The sequence below is a fragment of the Lycorma delicatula genome, chromosome 9 (genome assembly GCF_047948215.1).
Source record: "Lycorma delicatula isolate Av1 chromosome 9, ASM4794821v1, whole genome shotgun sequence".
NCBI classification, from domain to species: domain Eukaryota; kingdom Metazoa; phylum Arthropoda; class Insecta; order Hemiptera; family Fulgoridae; genus Lycorma; species Lycorma delicatula.
This window is the reverse complement of record NC_134463.1, coordinates 43,720,826-43,740,434: the sequence shown is the minus strand read 5'-3', so window position 1 is coordinate 43,740,434 and position 19,609 is coordinate 43,720,826. Positions and strand designations below refer to the sequence as shown.

General features: G+C 27.3%; 1 protein-coding gene across 2 annotated transcripts in view; it reads left to right on the top strand.

Annotated features, from left to right (window-relative positions):
- aralar1 (calcium-binding mitochondrial carrier protein aralar1) overlaps positions 1-19,609 on the top strand; it is a 162,121-nt gene that overhangs the window by 114,660 nt on the left and 27,852 nt on the right. For both annotated transcript variants that reach the window (XM_075376035.1, XM_075376037.1), the window contains 4 exons: positions 2,052-2,145; positions 13,654-13,744; positions 15,925-16,000; positions 17,076-17,219. In XM_075376035.1, coding sequence (XP_075232150.1) covers positions 2,052-2,145; positions 13,654-13,744; positions 15,925-16,000; positions 17,076-17,219 — 405 coding nt within the window. The remainder of the gene's footprint in view (positions 1-2,051; positions 2,146-13,653; positions 13,745-15,924; positions 16,001-17,075; positions 17,220-19,609) is intronic.

Below are 19,609 nucleotides of genomic sequence, written 5' to 3'. Positions count from 1 at the left end.
TACGCCTGTTAATTTACATATGCAGATTTTTTACTGCACTTCATTTAAACTTATTTCATTTGAAAGTGAGATACGATCCTCCAATTTAATATACATGGTTATTACCAACATAACATTTAATTATTCTAAATGTCAGTTGCAGTCAAAAAGAAGGTGCACAACTAGATGTCAGAAGAGTACTAAATAAAAAATTTAATATACTACAACTAATCGTTTTTGAGAATGTGTAAAAGGTAAAACAAGATAGGCTTTGGAAATAAAATTATTTTAATATACTAAGATCATGCTTAATATTTTAAAAAAAATTGTTCTTTGTAAGTAAATTATTTCTAATTCTGAAAGAAAATAACTATAATGATCTTTTTCTTTAAAAAATTAAGCCAGTATAAGGCATCTAAGATCCATATTACTGTAGCTAACAAAGGGACGGACATTCAGGACATTGATTTGAACCATCTTGCGTATATGAGTAGTACACCATTTATGTGTCTTCATCACAAAATACTTACATGCAATATTCAATTATAGTTAAGAAAAATGGCGGTAAAAATTTCCTTAGCATTTTGTATTAATTTTGTTTCACGTTGCTCAAGTAGTTATGTGGTGTAAGTGAGAACATGTCAGATTTGTAACGATGCACACATCAGTTCGAGTCTTTATATACATATATCTTTTTTAACTTTTTTTTTTTTTTTTTTTAAATATAATGATTTATTAACCTCCGATTGTAAAAATTTTTGAATTAAAATGAATGAGTACATAAAATTTTATTTCATCACTAATAAATTCTCTCATTATATACATACTGAATGTTTAAAAAAGTTTTTACAACCAGAGGTTAATAATTAATAAATCAATATATTTAAATTTAAAAAAAAAGTTAAAAAATATATGTATATGAAGTCAGATTCAAACCAATGTGCCTTCCCCTTGTAAGATCCAAATATTTCATCATTAATTAAAATGTTACTTGGCTATAACTCTGGAACCAATGAAAATAAGTATCATGTATGATATATAGTTCAAAACCTCTCAATAAGGGCTTATTATTGCAGTTAAGAAAAAGTCCAAAATTCAAATGTTTCAAAATTGAAATTCCTCTTTATTTTGAGGTCTGACTGTATACGCTTCTATGGCCCAGTCGATTGCAGTCATAAGGGGAGGTGCACAACTAGGTGTCACAACAGTCCTAACTACAAAATTTCAGTATTCTACAGCTAATTGTTTTTGAGTTATGCGAGATACATATGTACAGATGCCACACCAAAACTAGTCAAAATGGATATTTCCATTTAGATTTGAAAACCGAAATGTTTTGTTATTACAATACTTCCTTTACTTCGAACAAGGAGGAAAAAAATTATTACACATAATGCGTGATTTGATGCAATAGCAGTCCTTTTCTTTTTACTTGTTCTCATTTTTTATCGCTATACGTACTTAAAGACTTATAATTAGTATTTATTAAAAATAGTGAATAACAGTTTTAATTGCTTTTGAGTGAAATTACATTCAGTAATTGGATACTAAAAAATGTTTTTTCTTTAATGATTTTTTTTTATTAATCTATTAAGAAATTAGAATAGAAGACTTGGTATATATGACTATTATTCCACTTAGTTGCAATAAAGAACCAACTGCCCTGCTACGTGCCAGATGTTAGGATGGTGCCACTGATGAAATCAGATTTGACTCCAATGGCACCCGTCCAAGGAAGAAGAAATAAAGAGTGAAAAAGGGGGTAGAGGGTTTGTCTCTGATCAGAGTAATCAACTCAAGAATGTACTCTTAATGTTAATGCATTAATGCAATTGAGCCTTTCACTTATTTTCTTTGCAAAATTCACCTCTGTGTGATGGATATTAGAAATACTTTTCTTTAAGACAATACATAACATGTTATAATTGAACATAATAAATGATTGTATTGCCATATTAGCAAAAAAGATTGTACAATTTGTAGTATGCTATATGGAATGTACTGTTATTATTTCTGTAATTAAAACTTCTTTTATGAACTTCAGGAATATCTTCTTTTTTTTTAATTTGCAGAGGAGTTTCTCTATTCAGCACAGATGATGTCACAAATTACACCATTAGAAGTTGATATACTTTTCTTACTATGTCATCTCTTACATCAGACAGGGTAATTTTTTATTTCATTTTACTTGTTTTTGTTTTGTTTGGTATATATCATTAGATAATATTAAAATAATGTTCTATCATTAATTTAAAACTGCAGCAGTAATTATAAATATTTATCATAATTTTTAAATTGTGTTATTGAATAATTTTAATACTGCACTATATTATCATTATACAAGATATTTCATAGTACATTCCTTTTCAATTTATTTTTCTTTTACTGATATATCATGATAAAGGAATAATAAAAGAATTATTAAAGAGTAATTGAACTTTTTACATATAATTTTTTATTGATACTAAAAAGCAATATTTATTGCTGTTAATTTATCCGTGAAATGTTACTATGATTATTTGAAATTTATTATTTTATTTTTCATTATTACTTCCCATGATCTTGAATACTAATTGTAAGTGTTACTGTTGTTTTTACCAAATAATTGGTTCATGAACTGTGATGTTAAGTGCCTTTAATAATTTAAGGAATAAGAATGATGTTTACATTGAACGATGTAATTTAATGTTATTAAACCACATCTGATGTTAAGATCTACATCTTGATGTTAGAATAAATAATTTTATCTTAAAATTGGTTCAGAAACTTACAAATGGTTTTGTAAAAGGTTTATAAAGTTAACGAAAATTTCAGTAATGGATTCTATTCTGTTTAACTTTGGTTCTGTCTTTTCTTGCTTTCCCCATAGAATTTGGGTTATCTCATTTTTATTATATTTGGATAATAAGATAATATTTTTACTATGATTATGTTACTTTGAATTTGCTTACATAGTTACATTCAAGGCCACTTAAATCCTTCCAAGAGTTTTGCTTTATGAACAATATGCCTTTGATGGTCTCTTTTTCTTTTGCTTGAACCGTCTTGTCTGACCCATTCACTTAAGTTTGGAATATCCTTATGCTACCTTCATTCACCTTCTTTGTACCATTTTCTCTTAACTATATCGGTCTCTTAACTTTAAAAAGACTGGTGTAAAAGTTATTTGGTAGTTTAATCTTTTGCATGTAGCAGGAGCAGGTTGGGCAATTTTTCCCACTCTATGCATAAAATTCTCTTCTGTTCATTTTTCATTAGTTACAATCAAATGATTGCCAAACAGCATAATTATGAATGTATCCAACTAAAACTTTGTTTTTGTTCCTAGTAGAGATGTGAAAAATAAAGATTTAAGCAACATATTATGAGTGCCATCTCTTAACTTTGCATTGACTTAGCAAACTAATGAACACCTTTCGTGCAGATATACTTAATCATATTAGATTGGTAGCAGTTATTCTACAAAATAATGATATAAAACATACCATCAGTATAACCTCCCTTTTCTTTCTTTCTTTTGAAAAGATTATAATTTTTTTAATTTTCTGTTATATCTGGTATTAGTTACAATTTCATATCACCTCCAGCCGATCTTATATTTATCTCAGAAGAGATCAATGCAATCTCTTGATTATTTTAATTTTTGGGTGTATATTTCTTTTACAGCGCTGTGCGTATTTTAATCTGCTGGTATTATTTCATATGGGGTATGTCATACATTTTTCTGTGTCATTTCATTAACATTGATATAAAGGAACATTTTATATTTCATGTGTTTTTTTTTAAATAATCTAAATTCTGATCGATTTTGTTTCATAAATGCATATTTTAAAATTTGTTGCTTATTTATATTAAAAGCAGATTGTTTCAGTAAGTGCATATTTTAGCACTGATTGTTTTTGCTTTGTTGCTTTGCTGTTTTGGGGTTAACTTTTATTTTTTCTTTACATATTCATATAGGATTTTAAGAATATTATTTTTACAGTAGTAAATATTAAGTGGTTAGGTCATTATTTGGTTGGCCAAAACAAAAATCTTATAATTTGATTTGTGGGATGAGTGCCAAAAAATCTATTTTTATGTCTTAAACTTTGAGAAATTCATTTCTAAATCTTAGTTGTCGTATTAAAATTTTATTTTTAATGGTTGGAAGGAGTAATGTTCACTTACATTGCCTAATTTAGATAAAAAAATTTAATTTATAAATATATATAAATTTCAATAATTTAAATATTTTTCAGCTCTTTAATTATTTAATTTGTGATAATTATTTATTACTCAAAAAAAAAAACCTGTTAGAGGGAAGAGCAATATTTGTTTAGCATAATGTTTTAACTTCCTGTGTAAATCATAATTTCAGTCTGTAATTAATTAATTAATAAGAATGTAGACTAGAGTAAATTAATTGATAAACTTATCGGTCTATGAGAAGATCCAAGTATATAATGTAGTTTAATTTCTTAAGAGTACATTGCAGCATGTAGCGTCCTATAATATAATTACAAATAATTTTTCTGTTCTTTTTTTGCTGCTTTTGGATTTATTTTTATACTATCTGACATGTGTCCAGAAATGATCATCATCTGCTATGGACAGGGTGACTTTTTTGAATTTCTTATTAAAATATATTTTTTGTTTCTTTAAAATAATATATTTATTAATTACTGTTTGTATATATTTGTGAAAGGTACTATTGCAAAAGTACTCTAATCTCCATTAAAAATGATTTTAATTTTACAAAAATTAACTTTACTATATGAAATTTTTTTAAGTTTGTATATAGAAATTTTTATCTCAATTCTTTATAACTAGCTTTCTTTCAAGAAAAGTTTAGCGTTTTTTATTGCATTACTGCTTTTTTATGCTATTATTATTATTATTATTATTATTTTTGTAGTAATAGATTGGTAAACAAAAGAAACAACTGAATTTTTGTTTTTAGAATTTTATAATTTAACCAAAAAATCATGTCATTTATCATCTAATGTGATTTAGTTTCATACTCCAAATTATTTTAAAAAACTTTTTTCAAATTATTTTATTAAGAACTAATATAAATAGCAAGAATAGTAAGTCATTTTTATTAAAACACAATTTTTTCACCTCATGTGTGTATGTGTAATAATTTTTCTAAAATTTATCTTTTCAAGACACACACTCATGCGCACACACACGATATGGACTACAAAAAATTTATTTTAAATAAATTAATATATATATATTTTTTTGTGAGTATCGATTTCTAAGGTCATTAGCCCTTTTGTGTATATTAATTTCCAATGTGCATTACTGTGATAAGACAGTTTCAAGAAAAAAAGAAATTAAAATTAATATTAAATTATGGAATTTTAAATCATCATATTTTTTATGTTTTCATCCACTGTACAAGCAGTGTTAGACATTTCTTAGAAATTAATCTCTCCCCACTTATCATATCAAAATGATTTTTTTTTTCATTTCAAATATATGTTTTAAAACAGAAATGTGCTGGTTTTTAAATTGGGAAAACATAAAAGAAATTTTAGAGATTTTAAATCAGACTGTAAGTTACCAATTTTATGTATTCCTTTACGATCTGTTATTTATTTATAAGTTGCAAAAAATGTATTGGTTGGTAAAAATAAAGTAAATAAAATATTAATTAACAAATTTATTTTATATATTACACTAGCCAGCTGCCTAGTCAGAACCTGAACCCTCAGAGCTCAGGTTATCCCAACTGACCTTAGCCAATTCAGGGGCTCTTCTATCCCATAGTCACAGAGCTCACTTCGCTCGCCATTCCCAATTTGCCAGGAGGCTGGCACCTTGGACACCTACAGAGCTTGCTACAGTCATCATTCTTATCTACCCATAGAGGCCCTACACTGTACGTTATCCTTGTGATTATGCAAATAATACTGATAAATAATAATTATATTATCTAGGCTTTATAGAAACCTAAAAAAAAGCTATACAACAAAAGATAGAATAATAGTAACTATGATAACTAAAGTACACACACCTTTGACAATGAAAAATTCATAAACTATTTCTTTGCTATGGTGGCAGAACATAATAATGAAGTAAAAGGATTAATCTATTTTTTCTTAATGAATATCTTTAATTCACAACTTCACCGTCGTTGGGGACAAAGAAATAATGAATATTTTTAATATCTTAACCTTAAAGGGTGCTAGGGCCTTGGTCAATTGCTTAAAAATTCCCTGGGTTAACACGAATGTATCCTGCATATTTGAGAGTAATCAGTCATATGGTTCTCGCGTGATGCGATAACAAACAGACAAATTGTGCTGTTCAAAAAGTAATGATAATAGTGACCCTGAGGGAAAATGTGTTGCAAAGGGTAGTAATACTGCATACCATTGTGTAACCCATTCTTTTACCATCTATAATGATCAGTTTCAAATCAAGTCAGTGCAGTGAGTGGGGGATGTATGTGACGATTCGTGTAACATGTGTTAGATATTTGTCTACCATGTCCAGCATGAATGTAAAGTTAGAGCAACATTTTAAAGTGAAATTTTTAGTGAAACTCTGGAAGAACTGAAAAGACACATAAGAATTATTAACTATGATGTATGTAGAAGATGTTATGAACCAGGTGAACTTCTACAAGTGGTATAAAGCTTTTGAGGAGGGTAGAGAGAACATCACCTACGAGCCACGCGAGGGATGTCCTTTAACATCTCACACCAAGGTTGTGAAGAATACAGCTGCCACTGTTGTCTGCAAAGAACGATGAATTACTGTTAGGGAGCTCACCACATTTCTGGACATTTCAGTTGATACTGCATTTTCGATTTTGCACAATGATTTGGCCATGTGATACGTGTCTTGCAGATGGGTGCTGCACCTACTCACACTGGAGCAAATGCAACATCCTCTCTTCGTGTGTCAAGACTTCTTATCGCGATTTGGTGGGGAAGCAAACAAAGAAATGAATCAAATCATAACCATAGATGAATCTTAGATGTAACACTTCGATGCGGCACTGAAATAACAAAGTTCTCAATGGAAAAGGGCGCAGCCACCATCTCTGAAAAAAGCAAAGATGAGTTGCAGCACTGGTAAGGCTATGATGATAATCTTCTTTGATTCCGAGGGTTTTTTTATATCAACATGCTGTCCCTCAAGGCCAGGCAGTTACGGCAGATTAATACAAATCGGTATTGATCACGATTTTGCATCATTTTAAAAAACAGCCATACAAGAACATTAACAAAATTTTACTGCATCATGACAATGCATGGCCCCATGTTGCTCACACTGTAGTTAATTTCTTGAATGCTTGTGGCATCGCAACTGTATCCCACTCACTGTACAGTCCAGATTTGGCTCCTTGTGACTTCTGGCTGTTCTTCGAAGTCAAGTTTCTTCTCAGGGGGTGGAAATTCAAGACTAATCATGAGGTCATCAAAGCTGTGGAGGTACACTGCAAGGAGCTCGAGAAAGATGGTATGGCATTTGTGTTTAAAAAGTGGCAGGAACAATGGGAAAAATCTATTAAAACTGAGGGGAGTTACTTTGAAAAAGAACATGTAGATTTGGAAGACTGAATAAATATTTTATTCTCTAGAGTATTTTTATCATTACTTTTTGAAAAGCCTCCATATATACATACATACATACATTTTCAAATAACCATGATCTAGATCAGTTGTACGTGATGCATGCAAAAGTTATCCTTCTACCTACTTATACCCAATTTGAACACCCCGTTGCACCTCCCAAAACAATGCCCCAGGGGCATCCCATTTGTTACCAGTTGGTGATGATTGGTCAAGCCTCCCATGAGGTGCTTGCATACCTCACGCAGTCACCACAGGAAGCCCATTATTGTTAAATAGAAATTTTTTAAAATTATTATTATTTTATTTAATTAGATTATTTTTGTAATATTATTCATTTGATTGATTCAAATCATTCAGTTCAAACCCAGCTCACACAGTGATAAGAAACTCACAGTTCGTTAAAGTTTGTGATTCAACTGGCAAATCTTCACTACTGCAACATATTTTTTTTTCAAGATTTTTCATGATGAAATTATCTAAAAATACCTTCAAATACCTTCTCAGTTATGCCAAGAAACATGGGTAAAAATTTGGTTGCAGTTCATAGAGTAGTTTTTTTTGTTTATCCTGACAAACAAAAACTCTTCCTCTTTATATAATAGTATAGAAGCTGAGGTTTCTTGTATGTGGGAATTAAGTATATATTGCGATTATAAACATGGATGTAAAATTCTCCTAAAGTTGTTAGTAGATTTGCAATAGCAATTATTATTATTTTTACTATTAGGAAAACTACACCTTGTACATAATTATATTATTTAGTTGTAGCTAATAATAGAACAATGGAATTCACTTTGCTATTAACAACATGATAAGCAATTAATACACTTCTTTTGTCATTATTGTTTTTACTGATCATTAATACTTTAATATGATATTACATAACTATCCATTAAGTAGAACACATCAAGGGTGAGTAGATGTATGCTACTGCAAAAAAAAAATTAGGTAGAAAAAGGAAATCCTTTGCTACTTACTTAATAGTTCAAGAGAAACCATGATAAAATCTTGAAGAATTGGTCAAGTCCATATTAACAATTTAAAATGTAATTACATGGTGTAATATTAAAATATATATGTATGTGAATATAAATAAAAGGTAATCTTAAATAAATAAAAGGTAATCTTTATTTTGGGTATGCCTTAAATACTCAAAAAATACTTAATCAATTTCACTGAAAATTTTACAATTTATTATTTGTCCTCGAGGTATTTACATGTTAATAATTCCATGTATTTGTTAGCCTGGCATGAGATGTTTGTTATATATAGGAATCACCAAAAACATTTTATATCCTGGAGCATTGCAATGGTTTTGATTTATTTAATTGAGATACAGTTAATATTGAATTGATATTGTACGTTTTATTTTTAATGTCAAATATAATACAAAATTTATTTAATTCATAACTCAAATTTAGCAATTGTGAAGCATTGTCAGGTCCACTAGTACTAATTAAGTAAAATAACTACAAATAAAATTATAATTTAGAAGGTAAAGATTTAAAGGTATCTTTGTGAAGATCAAAAACATCTTTTTGATTGATTTTAGGTTACCTAAACATTTTGTTTGAAATAAATTGGTGTGAAGATCTCCTAGATAGGTCATTAATTTAATTTATTGAGATGGGCAGTGGAAGCATAACTCTTTCTTGTTTACCAAAGTATGGTTCTGTTATCTAGTATGATACAGATGGATGTTGTTATTTTATTAACAAAGGTTGCACATTTTTAAGAATATGTAACTCGGTTAAAAATTTTTAATTACTAACTATTGGTATACATGATTCATATTGAAACTAACTGCCACCTGGCAGTTAGTTTTTGTATCTTGTAAAGGTATTTCTGACATTTTGAAGGAGCTCCAAATGATATTATACTTCAGATGAGAATATAAGTAAGCATAGTAGATAATTAATAATAAAATTATGATGATAAGATTAGGGTGTATTATTAAGTTGTTTCAAAGTAAAACAGTTGCGTTTGATTTTATTGCAAACACAATCAGTTTGATTGTTGTTGAGAATTTGTCATCTAATAACAGAAATTTTGCAACTGAAATTATGTAAAACCATTACACTGTGTTTCTCAAGTACATGTAACATTGTAACATGTACTTGAATTCATATATAGAATTCACATTACTAAAATAATAGAATTTCCTATCTGTTTGGGGGCAACAGAAATTCTATTATTTTAGTAACAGGAATTTTGTCTATGTGATTAACAATATTACATGTATTTGAGAAACATAGTGTAATAGTTTTATCTGTATTTATTTAAAGTTTAATAGTTTCAATCCATGTAGCAAAAAATCTGTTAAATTATTAATGTAGAATTTTCCAATCCTTCAAAATAATTATCTACAACTATATATATATATATATATATATATATATATATATATGTAATCAGCTAATATTTTTAATCATTGTATTACTGAGAAAAATTTGTTTGATTTGATACTTCAGAATAAAGACACCATTTTTTTTAAAAGATCTATTGTTGACAAAATAATAGATGTTACGATATAAAGATTGATCAGGTCTTTTACCATTCATTAATCCCATTTTTTTATTGTTTTATAAAATTGTTATATCTTGGACACCACGCCTACTGAAAAGGTTGAAATTATCATTTTTATAAAATATAAACTGCATATTTATTGTTATTTAAATGAGTTCTTAATAAAATTAGATTTAAAAAAAGAGCAGGCTTTAATTTAATATGTAATATGATCATTTCACAAAACCATGATGATTCAACTCTAATATTTTCTTTAGTTTCCCAAACTACAGTATCTTTTATCAAAATTCAATTCATCGCATTTCTTGTCATTTCATACATAGTAAATTATCAACTAATTGTTTACACCAAATGTATATGACTTATTTTATTGAGATAAATATACATAACATAGATTTTTATATTGACTTTGTTTTTAATTTTTATATTTTAATTAATTTTTATAAACTATATTTTATTATATCTTAACTCACTTATTTTGTCTTTTTTTCAGTGAAAATTAGTCAGGTATATTTTTTATTAATATAAATATATAATCAGACATTACCAAACAGTAATTCTTCCAGAAATACAATATGCCAGCGAGACTCTCTTCGGATCATACAAAATTGAAGAAGTAGAAAGGCCAAAAAAATAGAAAGGAACATAGTCAGAAAATGCATAAACAAGAAAAACATAGTAGAAGGACAGTGGAGGATAATACCAAATGAAAGTATATAAAATAATAACCCCACTAACAAATTTCTTCAGGAAAAAAGAATTTCATTCTTGGGGCACCTACTTAGAGCAGAGAACACCAGACTTGCAAACCAAATAATTAACTTATACTGGGAAAGAACAACAAAACTGAAATGGATAAAGGAAGTCCGAAAAGATATGGAAGCATTGAGAATCTCCATAGAAAATCTAATCACAAAATCTGGAAAATACGATCTAAAATCAAAAAGAAATTCAACAGGGTGTATTCAGATGAGGACAGGCGCCAAAGATCAGATCGCCTCAAAAAGATGTGGACAAAAAGAAAAGAAGCAAGAATAAAACAACTCACACGATTTGGAAATAAGAAGAACCGATTACAAAATGGTCTGGCCCAGAAATTGAACTAAAGTGATCCTATGAGGTTGTAAAAGCAAAAAAAAAAATCTACATGTTTTTTTAAGAATTATACTCATTATTTATTAATGTTTTTAACAACAGCAATTTTAAAAGATTTATAATACATTCTTGATATAGCATTTATTATTTATACTTTCTGATAGGGAAAGATGATATAATTGTTTTCTTTTTGAAAGTAAAAAATCTGAATGCAATTACTTTTATTTAATTTTGTACCCCTGCACATTAAATAATCATTTTTGCCCATAATGATAAATTTTAATTCTTTTGTGACTATTACTACATACATACAAAATTCTTCTATTATATTTCAGTAAAAGTACTGTTTATATTTTTTTTTGTCAGCCCATTTGAGTTTATTTGGTTTTGAGACAATGTTAGGTTCAGTGAAAAACTATTAGTAATCTGAAAATGCAATCCTTGTACTTCAACATAAATAGTATTTACTACTATTAATCTGTTTTAACTCATTTTAAATATAATGAATCGAATAACTTAAATTAAAACTGTTTAAACAAAAAAGTGTTTTTCTTTAAAATTATAACTTATATGGTAGTAAGGTTCTTATAGAATTGACCATATTATGCATCTGGGTGTTATTGGTAACATTTGGTTCACTTTGAAATTTTTGTTTTTGCTCTTACTTCGGGATGCAAATCCTCTACTTTTAAAAAAATTGCACGCAATAATTCTGTGATAGGTTGTTATATGAATTTCTTTGGATTAAACATATTTAAATACACCAGATATGTACCCATCAATTTTATTTAGAATTTGGTTGTATTGGGTTTTTACTCTTAGTTTCACCCTCATTAAAGTAGTGTGCTAACCGCCCTCTGAAAAATGAAATTAGGTAAATTATACTTTACTCCTCAGTGATTGCATATGGATCAAAAGTTTCTTTTTTTTCTTTTTATCAGGTTTTCATTCACCTGTTTTGTATCTACTAATTTTATCAAGCTAATATTTAATATTTGCTATTTGTAAATAGTATGTGAGTTAGTAAAGTTATGTGAATCTAAACTGTATGTTTTTTTTTTATTAATTTTTTAGATATTTCACTTAAATTATTTAAAAGAAAGTTATTTTTTTTAATTATGTTAAAAAAATGTAATTTCTTTTTGTTTAACAATAACTAAATGATAAATATTTTTTTAGCGAAACTGATAAAATTGCAGGAACAATTTTCTTTCTTGTGTATTTTTAACTTTAAGTTAATTTGAAGATTAGACTGAAAACTCATTAATTATTTGAAAAAATTAACTAATAATTACCTAAGCAGATATTTTTCCTTAATGTGGTTGAAAAATATAATAGTATTCCACAGAATTTTTATAGAATGACAGAGGAAGACATGCTACCAGTAGGTTTTAAGGAAATTCGTATAAATTGTTTTTTACTTTTACATCCGATTAGTTTACGGTTCATTTTTTACCAATTTTTTTTAATGCAGGTATAAAAATTTAATAATTATTTTTATACAGAACTCAACAAAATATAAACAAGTTTGATTAATGCTTTTTATAATTAAAACATAATTTGTAATTATGAATTGTTAACGTGCAAATAGACAAAATGTTAGCTACTTCAGCAAATCATTGTATCTCAGTTTCTTTGTAAAACTGTACACATCTGCTAAAAAAGGGAGATGATAATTAGTGGCAGTTAATGATGTTTCAAAGAATACTGTCGACTATGACTCGCTTGAATAAGATAACTATTTATATCTAATTAGTAATTTACTTAAAAAACTTAACATACCAATTCTTCATTGCTCACTTGCTTTTTATTTTTGCTCTTTTGATTATGGCATAATCATTACTTTTATATTTGAACTAATGGAATGAGAAAACAATTAGCTAATTAAGTATAAATCAAAGGTAATAAGTCCATAATACAGAAATATGGTTGTGACCATTTTCCTTAGCAAATGGTGTTATCTGTACATCTATAAAAATGTAATAGTGTGTAATAAAATGTTTATGTATGTAGCATGTTATCATGGTGAAATTGCACAAACTAATCCCTAAGACGTCATGTATAACTTGCCAGTAAATGATTGTTCCAATTAATTGAATTCATGATAAACAGTTAACTTCATGATAAGCAAATAATTCATGAGAAGCAAATAACTGAAGATTTAGGCTGTAATAAATTTAATGAAATTAAAACATAAGTACGAAATAAAAAGTTAAAATTATTGCTTCAAATTAGTGTTGCCTGAAAGAAAAAAATTACATTTATACTAGTGTTATTTATTAAAAACCACTGTTTATCATAAACATGAATTTTATTTTTCAGTAATACGTTAAGGGAAGGTATTTTGTTTAAGTTGTTATTTTCTATTTAATAATTCTTAACAGTGTAATCTTCAGATTTCTTTGATTTTAAATTATTTCTAATTCAATAATTGTTTTTATTCTTTGAAAAATAAATAACTATGATTTTTTACTTTCAGACGAATAGTGTATAGTGACCTTCAATCAATCGCACCTGAACAGTATTTTAAGCATATTACTAGCAGAGTAGCTGAATACCATGCTGTTTCTGTAAGTTATTTTATTTCTGTTTAACAATAATGATAAGATATTCTTTTAAAAAATAGATAATCACTGTTAGAATATTGCTTTTCATAACACACAGTATTACATTTTTAAATAGCTCTTCGTAATAATGATTTCTCTTTAATGAAAGACGTAATTGGATCCTTCACAATTCCTATACCAATTATGTATTTTAGTCTGTTATGCAAAAAAAAAATCTAATATTCCTATATAGCCACAACTGCTTTATAATAATGGGCACAGTGTTTTTTTTTTTTTAAATAATGACCAAAGTATTTTGTACTCTGAATAGAAATGTGTTATGTTAGGTTGCAACTGTTGGTTTACACCTCTATGAATTGTATAAATAACTTTCTTTCTTGCTACTAATAAGAATGGGCTGAAGGTCAGCAGCACAGTATATCAGCCTTTGCTTTACATAGGCCGTAAATTTTCAGCTGAATCGGGTAGTGTAGTAACCCATGAAGTGGTGTATACTTTATTGTATTATACTTCTCCTTAAGAAATTGTTTTAACTAGTACAATTTTGTATGTAGTGTTAATTGTATATATGTCTAATATAAAACATTCCTTGGTTTTATTAACAGGATCGCATTATAATTTAACTCTGATAATGTGTCACAAGTACCATAATAATTGTCAGTTAACATAACTCTGTTTTTGCTACTTCTTATTCCTTCAGTCTATCAACGGCTTAACTAAATCTGGAATATAAATGAATATCAAAGAGTTGGTTTATATATATATATATATATATATATATATATATATATATATAAGTGCACATAAGGGTAACATATAGTGTATGAGTAATTTGGGTAGAGTTTTATTGATAAGATTTGGTGACTGTGTTGGAAATCATTGAGGTTATGGTGACAGCTTAGATGCATGGTCTTTGAGTACCATTTTGCTGGGAAAGTGTGACATGATACATGATGTTGAGAAAGATTTCATGATGTAGATATGTTTGGTGACAAAAAACATGTTTACTCTGAATACTTCAGTCGTAATTTTGTGGTCTGCCATATCCCAATTAATGACATTTTCTTTATAGTGTAAGGAATATAACATTCAAATCATTATCAAACTGCTTCAGCCTCTTAATTTCAAAGTAGCCAAAAGAAAATATCAAATGTATATATACATCCATGAGTATCTTTCACTTACACCCCTTTGAAAGATATCACTGTATGAACTTTCATCTGGTGGTTGTATAAATTAAATTTATAGAAGTAAGTGTGACATAGAACAGTGTCATCTATACTATGGTAGCAATGTGTTACAGGATGGATGAAATATAAATACACTAGACAAAATCTACAAAATTATAAAAAATTACAGAAAGACAAGAATAAATACCAATAACCTTTACCCAAAAATTTGTAGATAAAATAATATCCTTTTTAACAAGTGAGGTTATAGTGTACGTATTCTTTAAAATTCATTAGATCTTATCACCCTAGGTTTTTCTGAGATTTAATGGTAAAACTCAACTTAGAAACCCATTCTTTTATATAATTTATCAGTTTAACATTTATGCGGTATGGTAAACCACAATTACAAGGTATTAGTGAATTTACTTATTGCATTACAAAGTAGATAAACGTTAGTTTTGAAATGTCTGTGGGAAAACTACAAAATTAAATTAGTAAAAATTAATACTATAATTACATAAATTATAATTAAATTTACTCTCCATAAAATGTTATACCTTTAATTAATTATATTAGTAAATTTATTAAATATTCCGTAGTTTATGAAAAAACTGAGAAGATTATTTGTTGTAGAAAGTTACTTTTCCTTTTGATAAGTGCACAATATTCTATGTCTCATTTATTTAATGTTCTCAAACAGATCTCATTTGGTACTCAAATTTGTGGAACCGTTGCAGAATTAGTTAAGGAATCTCTCTGTTTTCAAATTTGAAGATAAATATGATTTGATTAATGAAAAAGTGAATTATCAAAAGGACGATCTTTTTAAGTCAGCAAGTTGATACCACTGACACAATGGAGATCATTTTAAAACTTATTATACGTAATTTGTGGTTGATAACAAGCTCTTTACAAGTAATGTAGTTATATTCTACTTTATAATATTTTATTAAAGATTAAGATTGTTTATTACCTTATAATAAAATAGTTCTATACATCTCATTTTTCCAGGGACCTGAAGATAGAGGTGTTTTTATTCAAATTATGGAATCAGTTTACAGGTTCACATTAGGATCTTTAGCTGGAGGTAAAACTTGTTGCTTAAATTTCTGTACATTTATTTTGTTCATGCTTAATTCAGTATTGCACTGTTTTCTAACAGTACTTTTGTAAAAGAGATATTTCATTGAAGGAGATAACATATAGTGAAAATTTGAAGTAGAAATAGCTTGTTTAATGAACCAATTTCAGAGAACATATTCTCAAGCAATTCTTGGTAGAGTTTGTCTTATAGACTGCATGTGTCTGATTATTTCAGCAACCCAATACATTCTGTGTGATTTCTAATTAGCACTTGATAACCAATTTTGAGATTTTAAATTTTATAAAGAGCAGATAATCTCTTATTCTCCTTAGTTTAAAAAGTTTTTTTTAAGTTCTAATCTGATTTTTTTAACCTTGTTCCATGCCCTTAATAAGATACTGAAATTGAGGTAAGATTGTTCAAACTATAAAAATCTTAATAAAGGTATGAGATTATTTGTTAGCATTTTTGGGCTTTTTTCTTGATGGCATCCTTAAAAATATTTGTACTTATATGCTGTAAGGTTTAATGATTAAATGAAAGAGCCTTCAGCTATAAAAAGTCGTGGTTTCTCTTTCTTTTTATGCTATGCAGTATTAAAAAAAAACTCACTACATATAAAAATATAACTGCATAAAAATATTTCCAATAATTTTTTTTTTTTAATTCTTAATGTCAAAATCTCCATACCTTAAATAAATAAACATATTTTCCAATTTTTAAGTATTACCTAATCCACTCAAAAGTAATAAATTGTTAAAGCTAGTAATTTCTTTGGAAATGCAAAGTCATTGTGATGTTTTGTTACGTCTTTTCTGTAATTTTTATTTTTAAAAATATGAGTTCATATATTTTTTATCTTCGTAGTTTATGTTAAATTGTTTTTGGAGTCAGAAACTTAGACAATCTTACATTATTGGCAGTTATATTTATTAATTCTTTTCTTATTTTTTAGCTATAGAAACACTTTCTAAACTACTGGATCTTTCCTCCTATAATAATCTTTATTTAATAATATTATTTATTTATAATGTGTATAATCTATTTTTTGTATTACAATCCATTGTATTTTGTGTAGCAATGGGAGCAACAGCTGTGTATCCAATAGATTTAGTTAAAACACGAATGCAGAATCAGAGAACAGGTTCATTTATAGGGGAATTAATGTATAGAAATAGTTGGGATTGTTTCAAAAAAGTAATACGGCATGAAGGATTCACAGGTAAATTATTTATCAGTAAATCTTTTTTCTGTTATTAATTTTTAACATTACATATGGTATTTATGATATATGTACATACACATATTTTAAAAACTAATTTATATTGTGCGTACTGTATTTTATAATTGATTTATTAATATTAATAAATGAATCTTCAGTTAGTAATCGAACAGAAATTGTACTGTGTAAATTTAAGATGTATAGATGGATCATGACATATATGTATCTAAAATGAAGTTACCTTTTTAAATATTACTCTGAAATAACAGATTACTTAATAAAAACTCTTGTCATTCTTTATGATATAGATTTAAAATAAAAAAAAAAAAAAAAAAAATGGCCAGTCTAGTTTAAACCAGTAATTTTTAGCTGTGCCCATCCAAAATCTATTATTATTAGTTTTATTGTATTTATACAATACATCTCTCTTTTCACTACACAGGAAGCCTAACCTTGATTTATTATTGCTGATAAACTCACTAATGTTCAAAATTAAATAACTAGTTATTTTACTCTTTCGAAAAGACAAAGATGAATAATCAGTTTTGTTAAATTTAATATATTTTTTAACCCTATTAAAAGCAAGTCAATTCTGGCATGTATTAAAATCGATGTAAACATTTAATTAATCAGTTTTATTTTTTATTTTAGATATTGTAGTTTTCTTAAATATTTTTAATAGAATTTTACTTAATTTAACTTTAATTAGATTAATTACAAAGAAAAAAAAAACTATTACTAAAACAAATACTAGACACAAAAAACAGAGTGAGTATACATAAACAGATTATTAGATGGCATTTTTTATACATCATGCTTAGATGCATTAACTGTAATTGGCAAACAGTAAATGAATGCAGATAAATGTATGAAAAAATTATCTGAACAACCAAACATAATTTAGACTAAATATATAAGTATGTAATTTATGTAAATGTTTAAATTGAACTTAGTTTTTAAGATCAGTGTTATATTATTGAAGTTGTATTTGCTATAAGAATGTTTTAGATGTGTTTATGTTAATTTATGATGTAACTCTAATAAAAATAACCATTTATAAAAAAAATAAATTCCATGTTGGGCTAAGTACAGAAATGATGGCTGGTTTCCCATTGCTTTTACCAAGTCGGTTATATTGTGAAGTATTTATATTTCAACCGACAAGTCTGCTGAAATGCACTTGATATTTAGTTCTATAAGTGACACCTTTACTCTGTTGATTCTGGAGACTGGTTGTATAATGAATTCACTTCTCTAAGAGAAACCAACTAGAGCTGCTTGTACTTCATTAGATCCTTTGCATGTATTGCAGGTGTATGAAAGGCTATTGTAGGTAGTGCAAACAAAAACAATTGGGAAACAATGCATTATTTGAGTCTCCATATAGTAGGTAAAATACGGTAAATAATTACAAATTACCATTGTAATGTAGTAAAATATCATGCTCAATTTCATTTGATAAAAGCAATCTAATTAATGTAATTAATTTAAAAAAATCTGTACTTGATTGATTTTTGTTTTAAATTAATTAATTTTGCACTGTTATTTTCTTTTTACATGAACTGAATTCTATTTTTTTTTTTAATAAATTTCTGATTGTGGTATCATCAGGCTTAATATAAAATGTAACAAAAGTTAAAAAATAAATTGTTCTTATATCGTGCCGTAATAAGTACCATTTTACTCCAAATTTACCTTAAAATAATCATTATTTTATTCACTGCATTTATTGAATTTTTTTTTTTTTTTTTTTTTTTTTTTTTAATTTTATTCATATATTCCAGAAGTCAGCCTAGCTTGTACGCCTTCTTGGTTAAGTTGGGGTTTGCAGGGAGCTGTATCTCATGTATATATAACATGTATATATAAACATGAGTATACCTGTAACTTGTTAACATCATCTTATAACATGCATCATCTGGAGAATATGTGTTTTAATTACAATTGTTATTAAAAAATTGAATATCAGTTAGTTGTCAAAGATGAACTGGTCGCTATGTCAAGGTGCGTATGCAGTAGCCACTAGCAATCTATAATCCTATTACAAGTGTTATAACAAGATGGCCAGTGTGATTAGTTTTTTTACAAATTGTACACTGTGCATCACAGATCCATAAATAATGGATTAATAACATGGTTTTATTAATACCGTAGATCATCTGTCAAAAATTTCTAGAACGTTTCGGATAGCATGAACAGGAACTAATAAGTGGAAGTCCAGAATTTTTAACAGAATCTACTTTCAACATGTAACATCGATTTGATTTTGTATCAAATTTTGCCTCGATTACATGTCTTACTAATAACCGGTGACCCGATCAGAACATTTTTATTTTTCAGACAAAGGTTTCACCGAAAAACACAAGTATGATTTTGCAGGATATAATATT